The sequence below is a fragment of the Cuculus canorus genome, chromosome 3 (genome assembly GCF_017976375.1).
Source record: "Cuculus canorus isolate bCucCan1 chromosome 3, bCucCan1.pri, whole genome shotgun sequence".
NCBI lineage: Eukaryota > Metazoa > Chordata > Aves > Cuculiformes > Cuculidae > Cuculus > Cuculus canorus.
This window is the reverse complement of record NC_071403.1, coordinates 67,815,688-67,838,294: the sequence shown is the minus strand read 5'-3', so window position 1 is coordinate 67,838,294 and position 22,607 is coordinate 67,815,688. Positions and strand designations below refer to the sequence as shown.

Sequence of the window (22,607 nt, the reverse complement as noted above, 5' to 3'; positions counted from 1 at the left end):
ATCCCGCAGCCTTCTCTTCTCCAGGAGGAACAACCCTCTCAGCCTGTCCTTGGTTGGGAGGTGCTCCAGCCCTTCTATCACCTCCATGGCCTCCTCTGGACTCGCTCCAGCAGATCCATGTCCTTCCAGTGCTGAGCACTCTATAACTGGATGCAAGGCTGCAGGTGAGGTCTCATCAGAGTGGAAGAGAGGGGCAGAATCCCCTCCCTGGCCCTGCTGTTCCCACTGCTTTGGATGCAGCCCAAGACACGGTTTGGCTTTCTGGGCTGCGAACGCCGATTGCCGGCTCATGTTGAGTTTCTCATCCACAGCACCCCAAGTCCTTCTTCTCGGGGCTGCTAGCAATCCATTCTCCACTCAGGCTGCAGCTCCCCTGGCCCAAGTACAGGACCTTGCACTTGGTTTTGTTGAACTTCATGTGGTTTGCATGTTGTATTTTTATGTTCACCAAAACAGTGGAAAAGCTGTGTCTTCCTGATACAGTTTTATTTTCTTTTTCCTGAAGTCTGGCCATAACCAGCATCTTGAGGCAGGTTTGTGCTGCTTTGTCACGAGGGCACATCAACCCAAAAAGAAGAGGAGATGTAAGACCACCCCCATTTGGAGTTAACCCACTCAGGGAAGTAATTTTCCTTTTGGGTAAATACAGTGGGCTAATTAAGTGAAGTATATGAAATAATTATTGATTTTGGCTGCTCTGTTGCACACAATCATTGGGCTGTCAGTGGTTTCCTTTAATTAAGACTCCCTACTATCTTGTCATATGCTTGGATTTGGCCCTGGATGTATTTTGTCATATACGTGTATGGCTTCTGGTACAGAGAGGTCCTGGGTCCTCATTAGGATATATGGAATCATCTTGAAAATGAATGTTGAGTTTCTTCTTGAGTTGGCAATGCCAACATATGGTTAGCTTTAAAAAGAGAAGGAAAAAAGCCTTTGCTTTATTTAGCAGTGGTCAGAAAATCATAGAATCATGGAATAGCTTGGGTGGGAAGAGACATTAAAGCCCATCCAGTTCCAGCCCTCCTTCCATTGTCAGGGAGACCTCCCACTGGATCAGGTCACTCAAAGTCCCAGCCCACCTAGCCTTGAACACCTCCAGGGATGGGGCAGCCACCATTCTCTGGGCAGCCTGGGCCAGAGCCTCACCACCCTCACAGCAAAACATTTCTTCCTAAGATCTCATCTCAATCTCCCCTCTTTCAGCTGAAAACCATTTTGCTTGTCCTGTCTCTGCACTTCCTGATCAAAAGCCCCTCCCCAGCTTTCCTGAAGCCCCTTTCAGTACTGGGAGGCTGCTCTAAGGTCTCCCTGCAGCCTTCTCTTCTCCAGACTGAGCAACCCCTAGTCTCACATCTGGTCCTCGGATGGGAGGTGCTCAAGCCCTCAGACCATCTTAGTGTCCTCCTTTGGACTCTACTCCAGCAGATCCAGTCTGGCCTTGTACTGGAGCCCTTGTATAAACTTTGTGCCCTCCTCCAGTTTTGATCCAATAGATCCATGTCCTTTCTGTGCTGAAGACTCCAGAGCTGGATGCAGGGCTCCCGGTGAGGTCTCAACAGAACGGAGCAGAGAAAACGGCTTACTAAACAGAAGTTTAGATCTAACATTGGAAGTTGGACTGAAGAACAAAAGGAAGCAATATAATGGCATCTGAGGAGCAAGAAAAGTGGAAATGTCTCCTGGAAATGGAGTAAATGAAACATGCTTTAAGGGGTTTACATTAATTAAAGGATTTTTTTAATTAATTAATTAAAACCACATTAAGGTTTGTATCAAATCTAAAATTAGATTGGAATGTCTTCGGGCTACAACTGTCAGGCTGATGCTGTGGTCTCCTCTGGAAATGCATTGACTTTATTGGACTTCTCCTGGTTTTGTTTGCTTCAAGGGAGGTCAGGAGAGGGGAGCTTTGCACCTGCCTTCAAACACTGTTTTCTAGACTCTGTCTTCCTCCATCTTCATGGTGAAACACTGGCACAGGTTGCCCAGGGAGGTAGTGGAAGCCCATTCCTGGAAACATTCAAACTCAGGTTGGGTGGGGCTCTGAGCAACTTGGTCCAGTGGAAGATGTCCCTTCTCCAGCAGGTAATTTGGACTGGATAATCTATAAACATCTCTTCCAACCCAGAGCATTCTATGATTCATCCCTGGGCTTGAGAAGTCGGGAAGGACCGTCCTGGCCAGCAGTGCTGGATGTTTGCAGGTGCTTCATCCCAAATCTGGTGGCTGGATTAACCCTGATGAAGCTACTCATGCTGCTAAAGGAAGGGATTTACATGGCTTTCCTCCTGTCTCAGAAGCCAATATTTCACTGTACGTTAGAGAACTACAGAGAAAGAAAACACCCAAACCCTGGAGGCTAGATTAGACATCAGCGGGAGGGGGAATTCCTCCTTGGCTTCTGTAGGTGCCCACGGAAAGCCCTCAAGTGGGAGACTGATCCAAGGTAAACAGAGTACAAACAGATCCAGTCCTTTTAACTGTTTCACTTCATTCCTCCAGGAATCTTTCTCAGATCCTGAAGAGGGTGAAACCACCTGCTCCTTTTCAGTGGAAATGAGTTTTGGATCTTTTCTGTGTCAGTGTTGCACTTTAATTTGGTTTATTCTTACTTGTCTTTGGTAATTACCACCCTTCCCTACTGTATTTTTATGAAGTTGTTGCTCTTGTTTCCTTCTTGATTTGTTCAACAAACCCACCTCTCGTAGGATCTTGGTGTCAGATAGTTATGCCTTTCCTTTAATCGACCCAATAGCTCTTTTCTCTATTTCCTTCAACTGAACTTCATTTTTTTCTGGAGCAAATTGACCCAGGCTGTCACAATCTGAGTGATTATTCAGCCTGGAAAAGAAGGGGGTGAGGGGAGACCTCATCATTCTCTGCAGCTCCCTGAAAGGAGTTTGTAGCCAGGTGGTTGCTGGTCTTCCAAGTAACAAGTGATGTGACGAGAGAAAATAGCCTGAAGTTGCACTAGGGGAATTTTAAATTAGATATGAGGAACAGTTCCTTCACAGGAAGATTGGTGAAGCCTTGGGAGATGCTGCCCAGTGCAGTGGTGGAGTCCCTATCTCTGGAGGGCTTAAAAAAACATGTGACTGTGGCCGTTAGGGACATGGTTTAGTTGACACAGTGGTGTTTGGCTTATGGTTGAACTGGGTGAGCTTAGAGACCTTTTCCAACCTTAATGGTTCTATGATTCTATGTTACATGTGCATGGAGTTGATGAGACAAAATTGGAGCTCAGGCATGGTATCCAGGCTTGAAGAGTGTTGCAAAATCCAGAGGAGGTGGAGAAGAGAGCCACAGAAATGAGCCAGGGGCTGGAGAAAATGTCTTGCAGCTTGGAAGGTTGAAGAGCTCTGTTGAGTGTATCCAGGGGTAAAACAAAAGAGTGGGGACATGGTGATGACACTGTAAACATTAACAAGAACGGAAAATGCTGGCTACTAAAGACGTTTTTAAATCCAGCACAAGAGAGGATGACTCAAAGCTGAAGCCAGACAAAAACAAATTAGGACTTGGGCAGAGAGTTACAACTGGGAGAGAGGATGGTTGCTTTGGGAACCAACTGCCAAGCGAAGTGGTGGGTTGCATCTGTGTTTGGCCAAACAGAAGTTCAGGGCTTGTGGAGGTGGAAGAGGGTGAACTCTGATGGCTCTGCAATGTTCAAGAAGTCAAATTAGTCAATCTGGTGATCTCTACTGGCCTTCATCTCTATAAATCTGAACATTTTGGTGAATGAGAAGCTCAACATGAGCCGGCAATGGGCACTCACAGCCCAGAAAGCCAGACTGTGTCCTGGGCTGCATCCAAAGCAGTGGGACCAGCAGGGGCAGGGAGGGGATTCTGCCCCTCTGCTCTGCTCTGGTGAAACTTCACCTGGAGTCCAGCATCCAGTTCTGGAGTCCTCAGCACAGGAAGGACAAGAGCTAGTCCAGAGGAAGCCACAGAGATGATACAAGGGCTGGAGCACCTCCCGTATGAGGGCAGGCTGAGCGAGTTGGGCTTGTTCAGCCTGGAGAAGAGAAGGCTGTGAGGAGACCTTCGAGCAGCCTCCCAGTACTGAAAGGGGCTCCATGAAAGCTGGGGAGGGGCTCTTGATCAGGAAGTGCAGGGATAGGATGAGGGGGAACGGTTTGAAGCTGTAAGAGGGGAGATTGAGATGAGATTTTAGGAAGCCTCACTACAACCTCCTTTCAGGTAGTTGTAGACAGACCTTAAATAATTACACCTCACACACGAGGGCAATGAGTTTGTTGGAGCAGGTTCTGGGAATTTCACACCCTCCCCTTCTCTGCACTTTAGTTTCAACACAAGACGTTAAATGGGTTGCATCCCTGCCCACGCTCTCTGCAGGCATTTGTGAAGTCTGTCTCTCCGTAGCCTCTGGAATATGTTTGATATCAGGAATTGATTTCAGATACAAACTCCCCCAGGTCACAACTATAAAAATCTCTGCCTGTGCAGCCACGCCAGGGAGCATCCTCTGTAGATGTTTATTTTATGGAGCCATCCCACCTACAAAGCATGTCAATACAATTCGCATCCCCGCTCTGACAGTTTTAATCTTGCTGGCAGCTTAAATATAGACCGAGGGGAAGGAGAGGCTGCTCAGAATCGCACAGCCCTCTCCAAACGGCGCCTTCCTTTTCACAAGTGAACATTTGGTTATTGCATCCTCAAGCTTTTAAACATCTCACACTGTCAAGGACTAATAAATCCTTTCGCACCTCGCCGTAAGAAAAAGATCTGATAGGATGTGAGAGGTGCGTGGATCATGCAGAGACTCATAAACCACCTGTAGAAATCACTCCTCCTCTCGCCTTCTGCTCTGCTGGATTAGCTGTTTTCTTCCACTTTTTTTTTTTTTTTTTTTATTTTGATGGAGTTTCATTTCTAAGAGAGGCAGGAAAGGAGGAAGAAAAAAATCCCCTTTCTTCAAAGCCCTTTTCCTGGCCATCCTTACCCTTTGTAGAGATGGAAAAAAACTGTTTTCCAGGACTCTGTTCCAGGAGTCCTGCATTCAGTTCTGGAGTCTTCAGCACAGAAAGGACCTGGATCTGCCCAGGGAGGTGGTCGAGTCGCCTTCCCTGGAGGTGTTTAAGGAACGGGTGGATGAAGTGCTTAGGGACATGGTTTAGGGAGTGTTAGGAATGGTTGGACTCGATGATCCAATGGGTCCTTTCCAACCTTGTGATTCTGTGATTCTGTGATCTATTGCATTGAGTCCAGAGGAGGCCATGAAGATGACCCAGGAGCTGGAGCACTTCCCATCCGAGGACAGGCTGAGAAAGTTGGGGTTGTTCAGCCTAGAGAAGAGAAGGCTCCAAGGAGACCTTAGAGCAACCTTGCTGTACTGAAAGGGGCTCCAGGAAAGCTGGGGAGGGGCTCTTGATAAGGGAGTGCAGGGACAGGATGAGAGGGAATGATTTTCAGCTGAAAGAGGGGAGATTGAGATGAGATCTTAGGCAGAAATGTTTCCTGTGAGGCCCTGTCTCAGGTTTCCTAGAGAAGTCATGGATGCCCCATGTCCTGGAGGTGTTAGAGGCTGACTGTCTGGGGCTTTAAGCAGCCTGAGGCAGCGGGAGGTGTTCCTGCCCATGGCAGGGTGTTGGAACTGAATGGGCTTCAAGGTCTCTTCCAACCCAAACCATTCTGTGATTCTGTTTTAAGACTCTTCTTCCCCTGGGATGTCACCCTAGCAGGATTTTGCCTCCTCTGCTCTGGACCCTGGTTCATTTTGTTGACGATCAGAAAGAGGTTCATCCATCCCTTTGGGCACTGGAGCAGGACAATGGAGGTCCCTCCCACCTCTCTGCTAGCACTCTTGATGGAGGCATCTCATCTGTGCTGGTCATCATGTCCTTTGCAAGAGAGGGAGTTCAGAGGGAAGCTTGCCCCAGCTTGTGTTGCAGGCGACAGTCTTGAGTATAGACCTATCATTGCGCCTAATAGGGCATTGTTGTGCCTAAAAACCAAGAAGTAACACAATAAAGCTCTTTATTATGGAGAAAAATAGCCCAAACTTGGAGCCAGCTGTGCAAGTCCTTCTGTTTTCATTTCAGCTTTTCCCCTGAACAAACTTTTATAGACCTTAATCCTCCTAATGCTCCTGCGAGCAAAGGAAATAAAGGGAGATTTGTACAAGGAGATAATCGCTTTTATTATGCTGAGCACCATGGTTGGGCAAAGCAAACAAACTTGCTGGGACACGAGTCTGGGAGATGCAGGAGCAGTCTCCCTCCCTCTGGGGCTGCGTTATTCCCCGATGCCCAGCTGCCGAGCTCCTCATCTGCCTTATTCTGCTCTCCTAAGCCCCATACTTTCATCATGGGGTGTTTGTAGGAACTTAAAGCCTCACCAGGACATTGGGTGAAGAACCAACAATACAATTTGGGTTGTTTAAAATGGTATTTCTCACCATTCCTTCTGCCTTCCAAGACAGGTTTTCATTAATTATTTAAACCACCAGACTCAGGTCGCTACCCTTTAAATCATTAAGTCCGTATCACGATGAGTGGGGTTGATGAATGTTGGTGTGGTGGATCAGGTTCCCCAGGCTGATGTTCGCCTCAGGTTTGGTGCAGCTGCTGTGCTGCAACACTGAATTACATGCGTGGACAGCTTCTTGTGGGATCAGGGAATAGTCTGGACCATCCCAGAGTCTTGAAATAATGGACACAGTACCTAACAAAGTAGTTGCAGGTGACTGCACCTTGGCCCTAGGGACAGAACCCTATCACACGAGTCTCTGCAGTATTTCCCAAGGATGGATATTCAGCCTTGTTCCTTAGCCATACAATTGTAGATTCACAGAATACTTTGGGTTGGAAGGGACCTTAAAGCCCATCCAGTTTCAACCTCCTGCCATGGGCAGGGACACCTTCCACCAGATCAGGTTGCTCAAACCCCATCCAACCTGGCCTTGAACATCTCCAGGGCTGGGGCATCCATGAGTTCTCTGGACACCTGGGCACTCACCTGCTTTGGGACACCTGAGAACTCTGCCTTTGTGCTGTGAACATCCAGCATTTTGCTCTGCACCCACAGTTCTACAGGCAATGATTGTACTGGAAGAAGTTAAGTTTGTTTTGGAAGTGAGGTCCTACTGAGCAGGCTCTGTGCAGGTTAACCAGAGAGCAGTCTTCACCTGCATGGGGTATCTGTCATCTCCAGATGGATTCCTATACCACATGGCTCCATCTTCTCTGGTGATTTTCTCCTAATATGTGCTCCATCTTCTCTTTCTGGCTTTGTATACCATAAAATCATAGAATCATTAAGGTTGGAAAAGACCTCTAAGATCATCCAGTCTAACCATCTGCCCAACCCCGCCATGCCTACCGAATCATGTCCTGAAGTGCCACATCTACATATTTTTTTAACCCCTCCAGGGATGGGAATTCCATCACTACCCTGAGCAGTCTCTGCCAGGGCTTCACCACTGTTTCAGTAAACAAATTGTTCCTAATATCCAATCTAAACCTCCCATGGCACAATGTGAGGCCATTTCCTCTTGTCCTATCCCTTGATACTTGGGAGAAGAGACCAGCACCCACCTCACTCCAGCCTCCTTTCACGGAGCTGCAGAGGGCGATGAGGTCTCCCCTCAGCCTCCTCCTCTCCAGGCTAAACTACCCCAGGGCCCTCAGCCGCTCCCAGGACGCCTGGGTTCCAGACCCTTCCCCAGCATTGTTCCCCTTCTGTGGATGTGCTCCAGCCTCTGAAGGTCTTTCTTGGAGTGAGGGGCCCAAAACTGAACCCAGGATTCGAAGTGCAGCCTCACTGGTGCTAAGCCCAGGGGGACGATCCCTTCCCTACTCCTGCTGGCCACACGGTGGCTGATCCAAGCCAGGATGCTGTTGGCCTTCTTGCCCACCTTGCTGGCTCATGTTCAGCTGCTGTTGACCAGCACCCCCAGGGCCTTTTCTGTGGAGCAGCTTTCCAGGCACCCTTCCCCAAGCCAGGAACACTGCATGGGGTTGTTGTGTCCCAAATACTGAACCCAGCACTTGGCCTCGTTGAATCTCATACGATTGGCCTTGGCCCTTTGATTCAGGCTGTCCAGATCCCTCTGTTTCCATACCACATGGCTACATCTTGGGTAGCTTTGCATCCCGCATATCTTATTCTTCTCTGGGTGACTTCCCATACCACATGGCTCCATCTTCTCTAGGTGGCTTCCCATAACACATGGCTTGCTCCTGTACATCCCTTTTTCCCCAGGGACTTCCCATGGCCCAGAGCTGTACTTGCAACTACTGAACACTTTTACAGGCACACGTTACATCCACCCTTTGGTTCATTTACAGCACACCGTGAATCGGCCTCTGCTCCGTCCCCTTGGTGCAGCAGAACAAGCAATCCGATCCCCTCAACAGCCGCAGATTGACAGCTCTCCCTTTGCAGCTGAGCAGAGACAGATGGGAGGCGTGAGAACGTCAGCTTTGGAGCAGCGGGGCTGGCGGGGGAATGCTGCTCTGAGCACTGGAAGCGTCAGCTCCCCCCTTGCCATGCTTGAGTTTTGCATTGTCTGCACGCTTTGCCAGGCGTCTCCTCGCCGGTGCAGTTTACATGGTTGACGTGCTGGCGCAACTTGAGCAGAAAGCTGGGTTAACTCTTGACACAAGGGAATTTTTAATAGCAACTTCTCATGGACTTTAGCAGGCGACGTACCAGGGCTTCAAGATGCTCCATCTTGAGAAAAGACAGGCAATCTAATTCGTTGTAAAGCTAATTAAGTCAGATCGTTAAAACCATGTTGCAATGTATTTTATGCCTGCAGGAGGAAAAGGAAGGCTATGCCAGGGCTGAATTAAAGTCGAAGCGGGGAGTTACCTGTCAGTGGATCGATGTCCGGCTGGAGATCCATTACAACTGGTGTTCCTCAAGGGTCCATACTGGGACCAGTGCTGTTTGCAGTAACTGGGACCAGTAATATTTGCATTGATGATATCGACAGTAAGATCAAGTGCACCTTCAGCAAGTTTGCAGATGTCACCAAGCGGAGTGGTGCAGTTGTCACACCAGAAGGATGGGATGTCACCCAGAGGGATCTGGAAAAGCTGGAGAACTGGGCCCATGTGAACTTCATGAGGTTCAGCAGGGCCAAGTGTAAGGTCCTGCACCTGGGTCAGGGTAATCCACAGTTTCAATACCGCATGCCGAATGACATGATTGAGAGCAGCCCCGAGGAGAAGGTCTTGGAGTGCTGATTGAAGAGAAGCTTAACATGAGCTGGCAAAGTGCCCTCACAGCCCAGAAAGGCAAACCGTGTCCTGGGCTGCATCCAAAGAAGCATGGCCAGCAGGGCGAGGGAGGGGATTCTGACCCTCTACTCCACTTTGGTGAAACCCCACCTGGAGTCCTGTGTCTAGATCTGGAATCCTCTGTTGGAATGGGTCCAGAGGAGGCCACAAAGATGATCCAAGGGCTGTAGCACCTCCTGTATGAGGACTGTCGGAGAGTTGGGGTTGTTCAGCCTGGAGTAGAGAAGGCTCTGGGGAGACCTTATAGCGGCCTTCTAGTGCCTAGAGGGGCTACAGGAAAGATGGAGAGGGACTTTCTACGAGGGCCTGTAGTGATAGGGGAAAAGGCTTTGAATTGGAGAGGGGAAGGTTTAAATTAGACATTAGGAAGGAATTCTTCATGCTGAGGGTGGGGAGGCCCTGGCCCAGGTTGCCCAGAGAAGTGGTGACTGCCCCATCCCTGGAGGTTTTGAAGGTCGGGTTGGATGGGATTTTGAGCAATCTGATCCAGTGGGAAGTGTCTCTGCCCATGGCAGATGAAATGGGCTTTAAGGTCCCTTCCAACCCAAAGCATTCCATGATTCTATGATTTCTGCAGAGTTGGCCATGCAGAAATGACAAGTTTTTGAATGGATTAAATTCTTCAGATTTGAGATAAAAGGGTTTTTTTCTCCCTTTATTCCTTCCCCCAGCAAGACGGAGATGTTCTACCTGCTTGATCTCAGCGTCGGCTCTCAAAAAAGTCTCAGCTCCTTATGCCTGTTCTCTCCTGTCAGCGTTCAGCTCTCATTAATTTTGCATTCACTCAGCACTGTATAATTTCTCCTGACATTGTTCAGACAACTAGGCTTTTCTACTTAAGACATCTCAGCACCATTAATGTTTAACTCCAAAAGGTGTGAAGAACAGAAAGAAATACCTGTTTCCTTCTGGTTTAGAATCATAGAATGGAATCTTAGAATCATAAAATGGTTTGGATTGGAAGGGATCTTTACAGGTCATCCAGACCAACCCCTCTGCAGTGAGTAGGGACATCTCGAGCCAGATACGGTTGCTCAGAGCCCCATCCGACCTGACCTTGAATGTTTCCAGGGATGAGGCATCAACCACCTCTCTGGGCAACCTCGGCCAGTGCCTCACCACCCTCAGTGTGAAAAAATTCTTCCTAATATCTAGTCTAAACTTTTTTTCTTTTAGTTTAAAACCATCACCCCTTGTCCTGTTGCAACAGAATCTGCTAAAAAGGTTTTCTCCATCTTTCTTATCAGCCTACTTTAAATATTGAAAGTACACAGTAAGGTCTTCTCAGAGTCTTCTCTTGCAGGGAGCAATTGTTCTTTGCTCTGCACTCTTTGCCATTGCACCAGGATTTTATCAGAAGCATAGTAATAGAGCTTTCCATATAAATTTTGGCAAAGAACATGATGTTTGCTGGTCAGAGCAGGGACCTGGATCTTAATCTGCACTCCTAGTGCCATTGTGTACTGACGATGCATGATGCTCATTGCCTTGGGGCATGGACAGATGTGCTCTTGCAGGTCTGTGTGGAGTTCTTCAAAAGAGAGCCACCAGTTGGTGAACCATCACAGTGCGTATAAGCAACATTAGTTGAAGCCTAACTGTGGTGGCTTTCAGGTTGCGAGCAATTGCCTGGCTCGTAAGAGCATCTCAGCTCAGAAGATCTTAACAAGTTGAGGGAGGGGATTCTACTCATCTACTCTCATGAGACCTCACATGGAGCCCTGCATTCACTTCTGGAGTCCTCAGCATGGACATAGATTCGAGGTGGGGCCTCACTAGCCCCAAGTCCAAGGGATGATCCTTTGTCTTCTCCTGGCCATACCATGGCTTATCCAAGCCAGGGTGCTGTTGGCCTTCTTGGCCATCTGGGCCACTGCTGGCTCATGTTCTGGCTGAACATGAGCCAGTGTCCCAGCGTTCCTACCTGATGCTGTGGCACATGTTTGGGGAAAGGGGCTTGTTATTCATAGGCCATTGCAATGGGTGGTGTAGAGCAGGCAAGTGCAGGGCTCTGGTGGAGCTGAGCTGGTGGCTGAAAGCCAAGAACTGTTCTTCTGTTCCTTGCGCTGGTATTTTCAAGCTCTGAATCTCACAGATTGTTTTTTTCCACAGTTTTTTAAATTCTTAGATCTGATAATTTCCTTCCTCCTACTGGAATAAAACGTTACACAACCTAAGAGGTGCTGATTTCCATACAGCATTTTAGAGGAATCTGGTATTTGTGGAGGTGAAGAAGGGAGGATCCTGGGATGAGTTTTCTGCATCTGCCTCTGTCTGGGTACGCTGACACTGAATAATGGAGCATTGGGCAGCTCTCAGCTTCCACAGCTTGAATTTTGGGTCAGAGTAACCCCAAAGAAGCTGTCATTGCTGTGGTCCAAGCATGCGCCCTGTAGGCTACATAGGATGGTCTTGGGCAACAAAGGACAAAAAAGGCAACAAAGCTGGTGAAAGGTCTAGAGAACAAGTGTTATGAGGAATAGCTGAGGGAAATGTAATTTTTTAGAATGGAGAACAGGAGGCTGAAGGGGAGACCTCATTGCTCTCCACAGTTCCCTGAAAGGAGGCTGGTCAGGTGTTGGTCTCCTCTCCCAAGTAACAAGTGATAGGATGAGAGGAAATGCTCTCAAGTTGCACCAGAGGAGGTTTATATTGGATGTTAGGAACAATTTCTTTCCTGAAAGAGTGGTGAAGCTCTGGCAGAGGCTGCTCAGGGGAGTGGTGGAGTCTCCATCCCCAGAGGGGTTCAAAAACTGTGCAGTTGTGGCACTTTGGGACATGGTTTGGTTGGCACGGTGGGGCTGGGCTAACGGTTGGACTGGATGAGCTTAGAAGTCTTTTCCAATCCTAATGATTCTATGGTTCCTTGAATTTTTGCCTTTGAGCTGTTGAATTTCTAATAGAAAAGTCAAAACCCAGAGACTTTTTGGGCTTCTGTCATAGGAAATGAGAAATGGATGTTACCTATAGAAACTTTGGGTTGAGGAAGAGCCACTGGAGAGTGCGAGGCAGCGTTTGAGTCCCAGCCATTGCACTCGAGACCATGGAGACTTCTCCATGGGGGCCTCTCCATGGGAGCTTCCTCAGGCTGCATAATGAGCTTCTTGCCACTCAAGGCAAAATCCAGTATATTACAAAGTTCTGCACTGGGCAAGTGGAAACAATTGTTCTGATTTTCTGTGTTCGTGACATGTCTTGAAACCCCCCTGGTTTGAGTGTTTTATGTCCTGGTTTAGAAGACCCACAGGCAATGCGTCATTTTTCACATAGTCCTTTTCCTAAAACTGCATTTTTTTTCATGGGAAATAAAGGGTTTCAGCCACAAAGATTTTAAATGAGGCATAGAAGCAGACAGCCTGCGTTATTTCAATTTAAAAACACAGATCTATGAGAGAGAGAGAGAGACAGGAGCACTTGCCTTGGATGCTGTGGATGAAGCTGCAAGCAGTGGAGCTTGCGGAGCTGGGATTGACTTCCCAAGGCACAGCAGATGGACAGGAATGCTGGACAACTTCCCACCTCCACCTTCTTCACTGCCATTTTCCTTCTCTTCCCACACTCTGCTTTGGAGTGGCTCTAGGATGTGTGCCCTAAGCCACCAAGCCCCTTCCCTGGGTCCCGCCTTCACGCTGGTGGCACATCCTTGCTTGTTCAGTCTCTTAGGGCACAGGTGCTCTCCTGGCTGTGGGGCTTTGTCGTGTTTGGGGAAAAAAGCCAAGAAATTAAGGCCCTTTGAGCACTTTTCCCATTGTGTGTCTGTGGCTCTCATCCTGTATGGCCTAAGCATTGCTCCAGGGAAGGCTGACGGCTGTGCCTGCTAGAGGAGGTCACAATTCCTCTCCAATACTGGTGTTTTCCCTACCTTGGGATGTTAAGTTCAAAGTCCTGCACCTGGGTCAGGGCAGTCCCAAGCACTAATACAGGCTGGGTGGACAATGGGTTGAGAACAGCTCTGAGAAGCTCAACATGAGCCCGCAATAGACGCTCGCAGCCCAGAAAGCCAAACCGTGTCCTGGGCTGCATCAAAAGCAGTGGGACCAGCTGGGTGAGGGAGGAGATTCTGCCCCTCTGCTCCACTCTCATGTGACCTCACCTGGACCCCTGCATCCTTCTTTGGAGTCCTCACAACAGGAAGGACATGGATCTGTTGGAGCAAGTCCAGAGGAAGCCATGAAGATGATGCAAGGGCTGGAGCACCTCCTGTACAATGACAGGCTGAGGGAGTTTGGGTTATTGAGCCTGGAGAAGAAAAAGCTCGGGAGAGACCTTAGAGCAGCCTCCGGTACTGAAAGGGGCTTCAGGAAAGCTGAGGAGGGGCTTTTGATCAGGGAGTGTGGGAATAAGACAAGGGGGAATTATTTGAAGCTGCAAGAGGGGAGGTTGAGGTGAGATCTCAGGAAGAAATGTTTTGCTGTGAGGGTGGTGAGGCCCTGGCCCAGGTTGCCCAGAGAAGTGGTGGCTGCCCCATCCCTGGAGGGGTTCAAGGTCAGATTGGATGGGGCTTTGATCAACCCGATCCAGTGGGAGGTGTCTCTGCCCATGGTAGGGGGCTTGGAACTGGATGGGCTTTAAGGTCCCTTCCCACCCAAACCATGTCAGAAAATTGGGATGTAATTTGAGGAATATGTTTAAAATAGCTCCTCTCTGTGCTGCAAGGAAAACAACCCTGCTTTAATCATGTTAGCGGCAATTAGGTTCCAATCGGAGCCGTCGGCGTGCCTGGCTTTTATTGTGTGATGGGGATTTATGATGCCTGAGGCTGCCAAAGCCCCCGCAGCTGGATCCCAGCAGCCTCAAACGGCAGCAGCGCCAGGGCTCGTGGCGCTCCTGTTGGTTTATTTTCATATGGATCTGTCTGTCCAGCTTTATAATGAGATTATGAGCTAGGGGAAGTGGGAATTTGCTCTGTGTTTGACTGTGTCGAGCATGGGGTATGCCTGTCCTGCAACCGATGCTTACTGAGAGCATCAGCTTTGTTGTTGGCATAGCCATTAATGCTGGAATAAATGGGAACTGGGATTAATGGGTCAAGGTACAAACCAGCAATTTGATTGTAATGTATTCCTGGGATGCTCAGAATGGAAAAACTAAAGAGCTGCATTTAAACACATGGGTTTAAGTGTTTAGCTGGGACGTGCTGACACTTGGAAGGAGTTCTGCATCACCAAAGGTGGGCAGGAGTTTTAAGGGATCCATCTGCTCCAGGATCCTTGCACTGCAAAGGTGGGAAGGAGAAGGACTCACGCAAGGGAGATGATGATGGTGGTTAATCTCGAATAACAGGCTCGGAGCTGGCAGGTGAAACCATTTCACTGAAGCAGGAGGATCCCACAGCCCAATTAAAAGATCAGAGCTGAAAGCTGGTGTATTGCCTCCAAATGCATCAATTTATTAAGAGAAGGAGGAAACAAGCCATTCCTCATGGTGTGGTAACTGCCAACTCCTGTGGGGTTGAGTGCACAGGAAGCTCTGCCATCCCTGGAAGGGATTTGAGTGTCTTCCTAGGGAAGGTGCTGCTCCTTCATGATGCAACCATGCAGCATTGCTGGATGGGAAGCGGCATCGTTGCTCAAATGTGTTCAGGTGGAATGAACTCTGAGGCTTTGAGCAACCTCACCCTGTGGGAGGTGTCTCTGCCCATAGCAGAGGGGTTGGAACGGGATGGACTTCGAGGTCCCTTCCCACGCAAACCATTCTGTGATTCTGGGACCAACACCAGGACATGCAGAGCTTTCAGATCCCCTCCCACCAAAACCTTGCTGTGATACAGAGGAGCAAAGCGAAACAGCCCTGAAACTCCAGCGGCATCGTGGCTCACTTGCCTGTGATTGCTGGCTCTATCACATCCCACTTGCCACCCGCCTTTCGCTGCTGGATTCATCCTGAATGCTTTGGAGTAGCTGCGCGACACGGCTGGCACCTTTTAGGGGAGTGTGAGATAAATAACAGGGCCCTCTCTCCAGGTTTTGTGGGTTGTTTTTTTTCCCAAAGGGATTATTCAGCATGAGAGTTTCTCACAGGGCTGGGCTCTTCCTGCAGCATTGCTCCCTCCATGTTGGATTCTTTCTTCCCATCCCCAGCTGCTGGCTGCCAGCTGACCAGCATACGGGATGCTCCCTGCACATCAGCAATCAGAGCTGCTTTCTTTTCTCCACCAGGTTTCCTTTGGCACAGCCCGTTCTCCATGAATTCTTCCCAGCAGTTCTTTCCTAAAGTGTTGTCCAAGGAGTTCCAGATCAAACACTGCAGCTTGCGCTGAACTGGATAGAGTGCTTCCTTTTCCAAATGTTGGCTTTGGATGGCCCTTTCTGACGGCTTCTGCTTAAGACGGGTTTTTCCTTCCTGCTGGCAATAGATTGTGATCTAATTAGTGCTTTTATTTTATAATAATTAACAAATAATTAGAAATTATGATATATCTTCATGGGACTGAGGGATGAAATGAAAATGCTGGAGTCTTGGTGCGCGTCATTCATTGCCTGTATGACAAGCAGTCAAGGTTTTGTTTGTTATTGGTAATAATTCAGTAGTAAAATAACATTTATTTTGGCTGAAATGTCCTTTTTCCTTCACTACAGAGAAAGCAGCTGATGATGAAGTCCAAAAGTCTGACATCTCATCCAGCAGTCAAGGGGTGATTGAGAAGGAGTCTCTGGGACCTCTTCTTCTGGAGGTAGGTGATAAAGTGTTGATGGTGATGCTGCCAGGATGCTGTTCCTGTCCAAAGCAAAGCAGTGCACCAGGAAAGTGAAATACAGACAAGGAGAGCAAGGCAGACAGAGCTGGGGTGCTCTGAGCCCACCTGCATCTCTGGCCTAAGTTGCCTGGGGTGATTTTAGTCCTTTGCTTCAGCAGATAGTTTGGAAAATGAGTCCATGCTTCATGGCGCATGGACTTGGTTAAGGCAAAGCTGTTCTGGATGGCTTCTGAGTATCAGGGGATGCCACCAAGAGGGACATGGACAGGCTGGAGAGGTGGGCTTGTGGGAACGTCATGGAGTTCAAGAAGGCCAAGTGCAAGGTACTGTACCTGGATTAGGGCAGTCTCAAGCGCAAAATCAGGCTGGGCAGAGAATGGATTGAGAGCAGCCGTGAGGAGGAGAACTTGAGGTGCTGGGGGGATGAGAAGCTTGACATGAGCCAGCAATGGGCACTTGCAGCCCAGAAAGCCAAACCATGTCCTAGGCTGCATCCAAAGCAGTGGGACCAGCAGGGCCAGGGAGGGGATTCTGCCCCTCTCCTCACGAGACCTCACCTGGAGTCCTCAGCGTGGGAAGGACGTGGATCTGTTGGAGTGAGTCCAGAGGAGTCCACGGAGATGACGCAAGGGCTGGAGCACCTCTGGTATGAGGACAGGCTGAGAGTGTTGAGGTTGTTCAGCCTGGAGAAGAGAAGGCTGCAGGGAGATCATCTTGCAGCCTTGCAGGACTGAAAGGGGCTCCAGGAAAGTTGGGGAGGGGCTCTTGGTCAGGGATTGCAGGGACAGGATGAGGGGAATGGTTTGAAGCTGTAAGAGGGGAGATTGAGATGGGATCTTAGAGAGAAATGGGGTTTTTGTGAGGTGATGAGGCCCTGGCCCAGGTTACCCAGAGAAGTGGTGGCTGCCCCATCCCTGGAGGTGTTCAAGGCCAGGTTGGATGGGGCTTTCAGCAACCTGTGATCCAGTGAAAGGTGTGCCTGCGCATGGCAGGGGTATTGGAACTGAATGGGCTTTAAGGTCCCTTCTAACCCAAACCATTCCATGATTTTCTGATTCTGTATATGAACCACGGATGAGTGACAGGTGTTGCTGCAGGAGGAACGAGGACTGTAGTGGAGATGTGCAAGCTGGGTGCACACCAACTGCCGCCTCAGAGCTCTGTGTCCCTTCACTATTCCCCTGCCCTACTGAAACCTGTGAAGAAGGATCCAGGTGGGATTTGTCATCCAGCCTGCGTCTGGTTTTGGGCTTCAAAGTGCAAAGGCTGGTTGTCTTGGCAACAGCTGGGAATAAGGAAAATTGCAGCCAATCTGCCAGAACCCTTTTGACAAAAGATTTCTTTCTTTCTTTTTTTTCCCCTCTTTTTTTTTAAAAGCTTCCCGTTTTGTGCATTTCACGTTGCTCTACAGCAAAACCTGGTTTTTAGAAACTGCATTAAATAAAGCCTGGATGCTCTCCATCAGAGTTTCTCTCTGACAGCACAGGAAGGAGATGGCAGTGCTCTGGGTACCAATTTTTGGGCATCATGAGTTTCTCCTCTCCCTGCACCATCTCCCACTCCAGGATATGACCAGATCTAATTGCTGAATCCCAGTCCACCAGAGCTTGCTGTTGATGAGCAGGAAGGGTAGGAATTGGACTCCAGGAGAACCGAATCCTGCCTGGATTAAGCATTTAGTTGATGCGTGCTTGGAAGAGCCTAAATTAGCATTAAGGGCTCCTCACACAAGCACTGGGTTCTGTAGCTCTGAGCTGATTTCGTACAGTCATATGAAATGGTTTGGATTGGAAGGGACCTCAAAGGCCATCCAGCACCTCCAGAGCCCATAGGAGCTGCAGGGTCCTCACCGCTCCAAAAACGTGAACTTGAACGATGAGAACAGTGAGCGGGACTGAGGGCACCCTCAGCAAGTTTGCTGACAACACCAAGCTGTGTAATAGGGTCAATACACTGGAAGGAAGGAATGCCATCCAGAGGCACCTTGACAGACTGGAGTGGTGGGACTGCATGACCTCATGGAGTTCAACAAAGCTAAGTGCAAGGTCCTGCACTTGGGTTAGGGCAAACCCAAGCACAAACACAGGCTACGCAGAGAATGCCATGGGCAGGACACCTTCCAGTGCATCAAGTTGCCTAAAGCCCCATCCAGCCTGGCCTTGAACACCCATAACGCTAGAGCAGACACCATTTCTCTGAGCAACCTGGGCCAGGGCCTCACCTTCCTCACAGGAAAACTTTTCTTTGTAAGATCTCATTTCAATCTCCCCTCTTTAAGCTTCAAACCATTCCCCCCCCCCATCCTTTTAATCCCTGATCAAGAGCCCCTCCCCAGCTTTCCTGAAGCCCCTTTCAGTACTGGAGGCTGCCCTAAAGTCTCTCTGCAGCCTTGTCTTCTCCAGCCTGAACAAGCCCAACTCTCTCAGCATATGAGAGAGCACCACAAAACATGTTTGTAGCACCTGAAAGCATTGCCTCCCCTGTACCACGGCAGTGCCTTCAAAGCCTTGCTGGTGTCCTCATTATAAAAAAGCAGAGGCACCCTCTGTGTGTTGTGATGGGTTCTGGGTCATGCTAGTCCTCCTCCCTCCCATTGCAGTGCTGAATTTGCCACCTGCATTCTAAATGCATGAAAAAAATCACCCCGTTATTGTGCAAATTGCAAAGGCTCCGTCATTCTCAGTCTGTAATTAAGCAAATCGGGCATGTGCTTGATTTCAGCAGTGAGCCAAGTGAGACCCTTCCTGACTGCTCTGGCCCTTGGAAGAGGATTGTTCCTCCTCTGCTGGCACCATCCTCAGTGGCAGGAATGTCTTTAGCAGAGGTTGCAGACCTGAATATGGATTGAAGCAAATTTGATCACTGCTGTGCACAGTGGGATGAAACCACAGTGCAAGTGGTGGAGGAAGGTTGCCCATGGTCATGGAGCTTCCCAACCCACTGTCTGGGTTATTCCCCTTGCAGGCCTTGGACGGCTTTTTCTTCGTTGTGAACCGTGAAGGAAGGATTGTCTTCGTCTCCGAGAATGTGACCAGCTACCTGGGTTATAACCAGGAGGAGCTGATGAACACCAGTGTCTACAGCATCTTGCATGTCGGGGATCACGCCGAGTTCGTCAAGAACTTGTTGCCAAAGTCTCTAGGTAAGAAAACCCTTGAGCTGGGTTTGTTTTATTAGCAGGTGCTCGGAGAGTGCTGCCAAAAATGCTATTGCTTAAATTGGACTTATATTGGTTCTAACAGATATTATTTGTAGATATTATTGGCTTTTATATTGTTTACTGTGAAATTTAGTGCAGTCAAGCCAGGTCATGACCCATAAACCTTCACCAAGTGAAAGGTTGAAGGTTTTTCATCCTACCAGTGAAAAAGCAACATCAGATTTTGGAATAAATAGCTGGTGGATGACAGTATTTTAAGTTGTTGCTGCCCCATCCCTGGAGGTGTTCAAGGCCAGGTTCAATGGGGCTTTGAGCAACCTGATCCAGTGGGAGGTGTCCTTGCCCATGGCAGGGTGTTGGAACTGGATGATCTTTTAAGGTCCCTTCCAACCCAAACCATTCCATGATTCTATTATCTTCCTTTTGTCTTTCTCTGCTAAGAGAACTTCTGCATTCAGTTTTGGTTTGTGGGTTGGAAGACCCAACTCATCTGCCTGAAGTGAGAGGCATGTGGAGGAGCTTTAAAGAAGTGAGGAGGATTCTGAGGTGTTGATTTGAGGGACTGAGCCCATTGGCTTATCTCAGTTCATTGAGAATGTTCTCCCTGCTGGAGGAGGGTGTTCCCAGCTGGTTTCAGAGCCCAAGTATCCAGCATGGGGTTGGAGTATGAGAAGAGGTCACAGCGCAAGCAGTGAGCTCGCATTGGTCTCCTACACCAGGAAGAAGAACAGTTGTGAGGGTGGGAGGAAGCATTGTGCGGTGAAGGCACTTGCAGGGCGTGGGAAGCAACGGGAGCAGAAGGTTTTACTCGTTGACTGGAGACGAGCATCCTCTGGGTGGGTGAGACATCACTGATCCTTCATCCACTCCCACCTTTGATGAAACGTAAAATGAGCCTTTCCCAAGTATTTTGACTTAAAAATAGGGTTTGTTTTTTAAGTTCACACTTGTCTTCCTTCTGGGTAAATATGATGATGTCTTAAAACCCCTAAATCCATGAGCACTCATTAGATTGAGCCTAGGGAGTATCAAGCATCATCTTTGCCCTGTGGTTACGAAGTTTCAGGTTGCGTATTTAATCTTTCCTTGGATGTTACCAGTCCCTAAGCTCTTCTTGCAGATCAGGTTGCATGAAAACTGGTGGCAAAATTACTCGAGTGTCCAGAGAAGGCCACAAAGTTGTTGAATTGTGCAGAGGGGAAGCCATATGAGGAACAGCTAAAGTCACTTGGTCAGTTCGTCCTGGAGAGGAGGAGGCTGAGGGAAGACCTCATTGTGGTCTACAGCTTCCTTACAAGAGGAAGAGAAGGAGCAGGTGCTGATCTCTTCTCTCTGGTGACCAATGACAGGACCCAAGGGAATGGCAGGAAGATGTGCCAAGGGAGAGTTAGGTTGGACATGAGGAACAGGTTCTTCCCCCAGAGGGTGGTGGAGCACTAGAACAGCTCCCCAGGGAAGCAGTCCCAGCACCAAGCCTGACAATATTCCAGAAGCATTTGGCAATGCCCTCAGACTCATGTTGTGAATGTTGGGGTTGTCCTGTGCAGGGACAGGAGTTGGACTTGATGATCCTTCTGGGTGCCGTCCAACTCAGGACATTCTGTGACTGTGATTCCATGAATATGGACATCCACGAAGAGGTTGTAGAGGGTTAGAAAAATCAGCCAACTGGTGCCCGGGGGGCTTTGGGAAAAAAACAGGTTATAGAAGAACATGAAAGAAGATTTTCGCTGCTGCAGTACCAGGTCTCACTGCTGACTTCTTCCCTCAGAAATGGCAAGGAAGGAGGGAAAAACTTCATTTCTATTGAGATGCTCAGCTGGGCTCGGTGGAGAAGTCCCAGGAGCGTCACTTTGGGGGGACCTCAAGTACAATAGCAAGAGGCAGGGGTCTTCCCAAGCTCTGGAAGTGACTTGGAGACCTTGTGCCTTGGTTTCCCTGCTCATAAGGTGGACATGATGGGACCTACCAGCAATGTTAGGAGCAGGTCATTAAAGTCAGCCTGATGACTTGTGAGATCGTGGAAGAGTTTGGGTTGGAAGGGACCTTAAAGCCCATCCAGTTCCAATCCGCCTGCCATGGGCAGAGACACCTTCCACTGGATCAGGTTGTTCAAAGCCTCATCCAGTGGAGGATGTAGGTGCTCTCAGGGCCTGGATGGGAGCATGGATCTTAGCATGGAGTCTTCAGCAGGTCCAAAGGATCCCTGAGGGCTGGTGGTGAGTACTTGGCCCCCAGCTCTGCTCTCGACTTGCCCCTGACCTGGACACCGAGCCATGCCAGCACTTTTCCTTCTGTCCCCTTATCTGAGGGTTCCTTGGGAAGTCAGGGGGGATGTGTGCACGGCACAGCTCATAACAATCCCTCTTCTCCTTTCTCTGTCCCTCAGTAAATGGGGTTCCTTGGCCTCAGGAAGCAACCAGGCGCAACAGCCATACCTTCAGCTGCAGGATGCTAATCCGGCCACCCGATGAGCCAGGCACGGAGAACCAGGAGGCTCGGCAGCGCTACGAGGTGATGCAGTGCTTCACTGTCTCCCAGCCCAAGTCCTTCAAAGAGGAAGGAGAAGGTAGGAGAGAGCATTCTCTGCTTCTAACCCTACAATCAGGGTGGGAACAACAGTGCAGGCAGGAGGAGGTCCAGGATGGGGACAGGAGTGTGGGCAGGAGGAGAACCAGGATGGGGACAGCAGTGCAGGCAGGTTGAAGACCAGGATAGGGTTAGCAATGCCTGCAAGAGGAGGACCAGAATGGAGATGAGTGCGGGCAGGAGGAGGAGCAGGATGGGGACCACAGTGCAGGTCTGAAGTTTGCTGCTGGCTTCTCACTTCCTTTTCACCTCTGAGCTGATGCCCTGCAGCCTTGCATCTCTGGCTCTCCAGAGCTGCATCCAAGGCTGTATTCATTAAAGAAGGAGCAAATTTCATTACCCACCAAAGCCCGTTGGCTGCAGGACCTTCCCAGAATGTAAGATGGGTGCCCAACACCCCACCTTGACCTTCACTGCTGCCAGACCATGGCACTGCCTGCACATTTTCAAGATGAATAATCATCCTGCAGGCAGATCTCCCTGGGGATTCAGGACAGGCAGGGCTCCCTCAGCTCTGTGGGGGCCATTCCTTTCCTGCATGTGCCTTAACTCTCCTTTTGGTGTCCCATCTACTCTTTTCTAGAGCATTATCCCAATTAATCCATTGTGGTTTCCACAGGAGATCATGACTGGAAGGAATAAATTATGGTATTTTATGACCAAATACTTTGCCTGAAGCCGACAGTTGCTGGCTTTTAGTGCTGATTTTTATTGTACGATCCTGCCAGATCCAAAAAGCCTTTACGATTAATTTCTCCAAGTGCTGGAAACCTCTTTTCCGATGAACTTTATAGAGTTTAGAAGGAGCCTGCTTGATGGAGGATGCTTGGGGTCAACCCTTCAGGGCAGGACGTGGGGATTGCACCCAGTGGTGATGTTATAAGAT

At 49.1% G+C, this 22,607-nt stretch overlaps 1 protein-coding gene across 7 annotated transcripts in view; it reads left to right on the top strand.

Moving 5' to 3' along the window:
• Window positions 1–22,607, top strand: part of NCOA1 (nuclear receptor coactivator 1) — a 184,069-nt gene that overhangs the window by 128,572 nt on the left and 32,890 nt on the right. For all 7 annotated transcript variants that reach the window (XM_054064102.1, XM_054064100.1, XM_054064098.1 and 4 more), the window contains 3 exons: window positions 15,854–15,948; window positions 18,937–19,114; window positions 21,522–21,701. In XM_054064102.1, coding sequence (XP_053920077.1) covers window positions 15,854–15,948; window positions 18,937–19,114; window positions 21,522–21,701 — 453 coding nt within the window. The remainder of the gene's footprint in view (window positions 1–15,853; window positions 15,949–18,936; window positions 19,115–21,521; window positions 21,702–22,607) is intronic.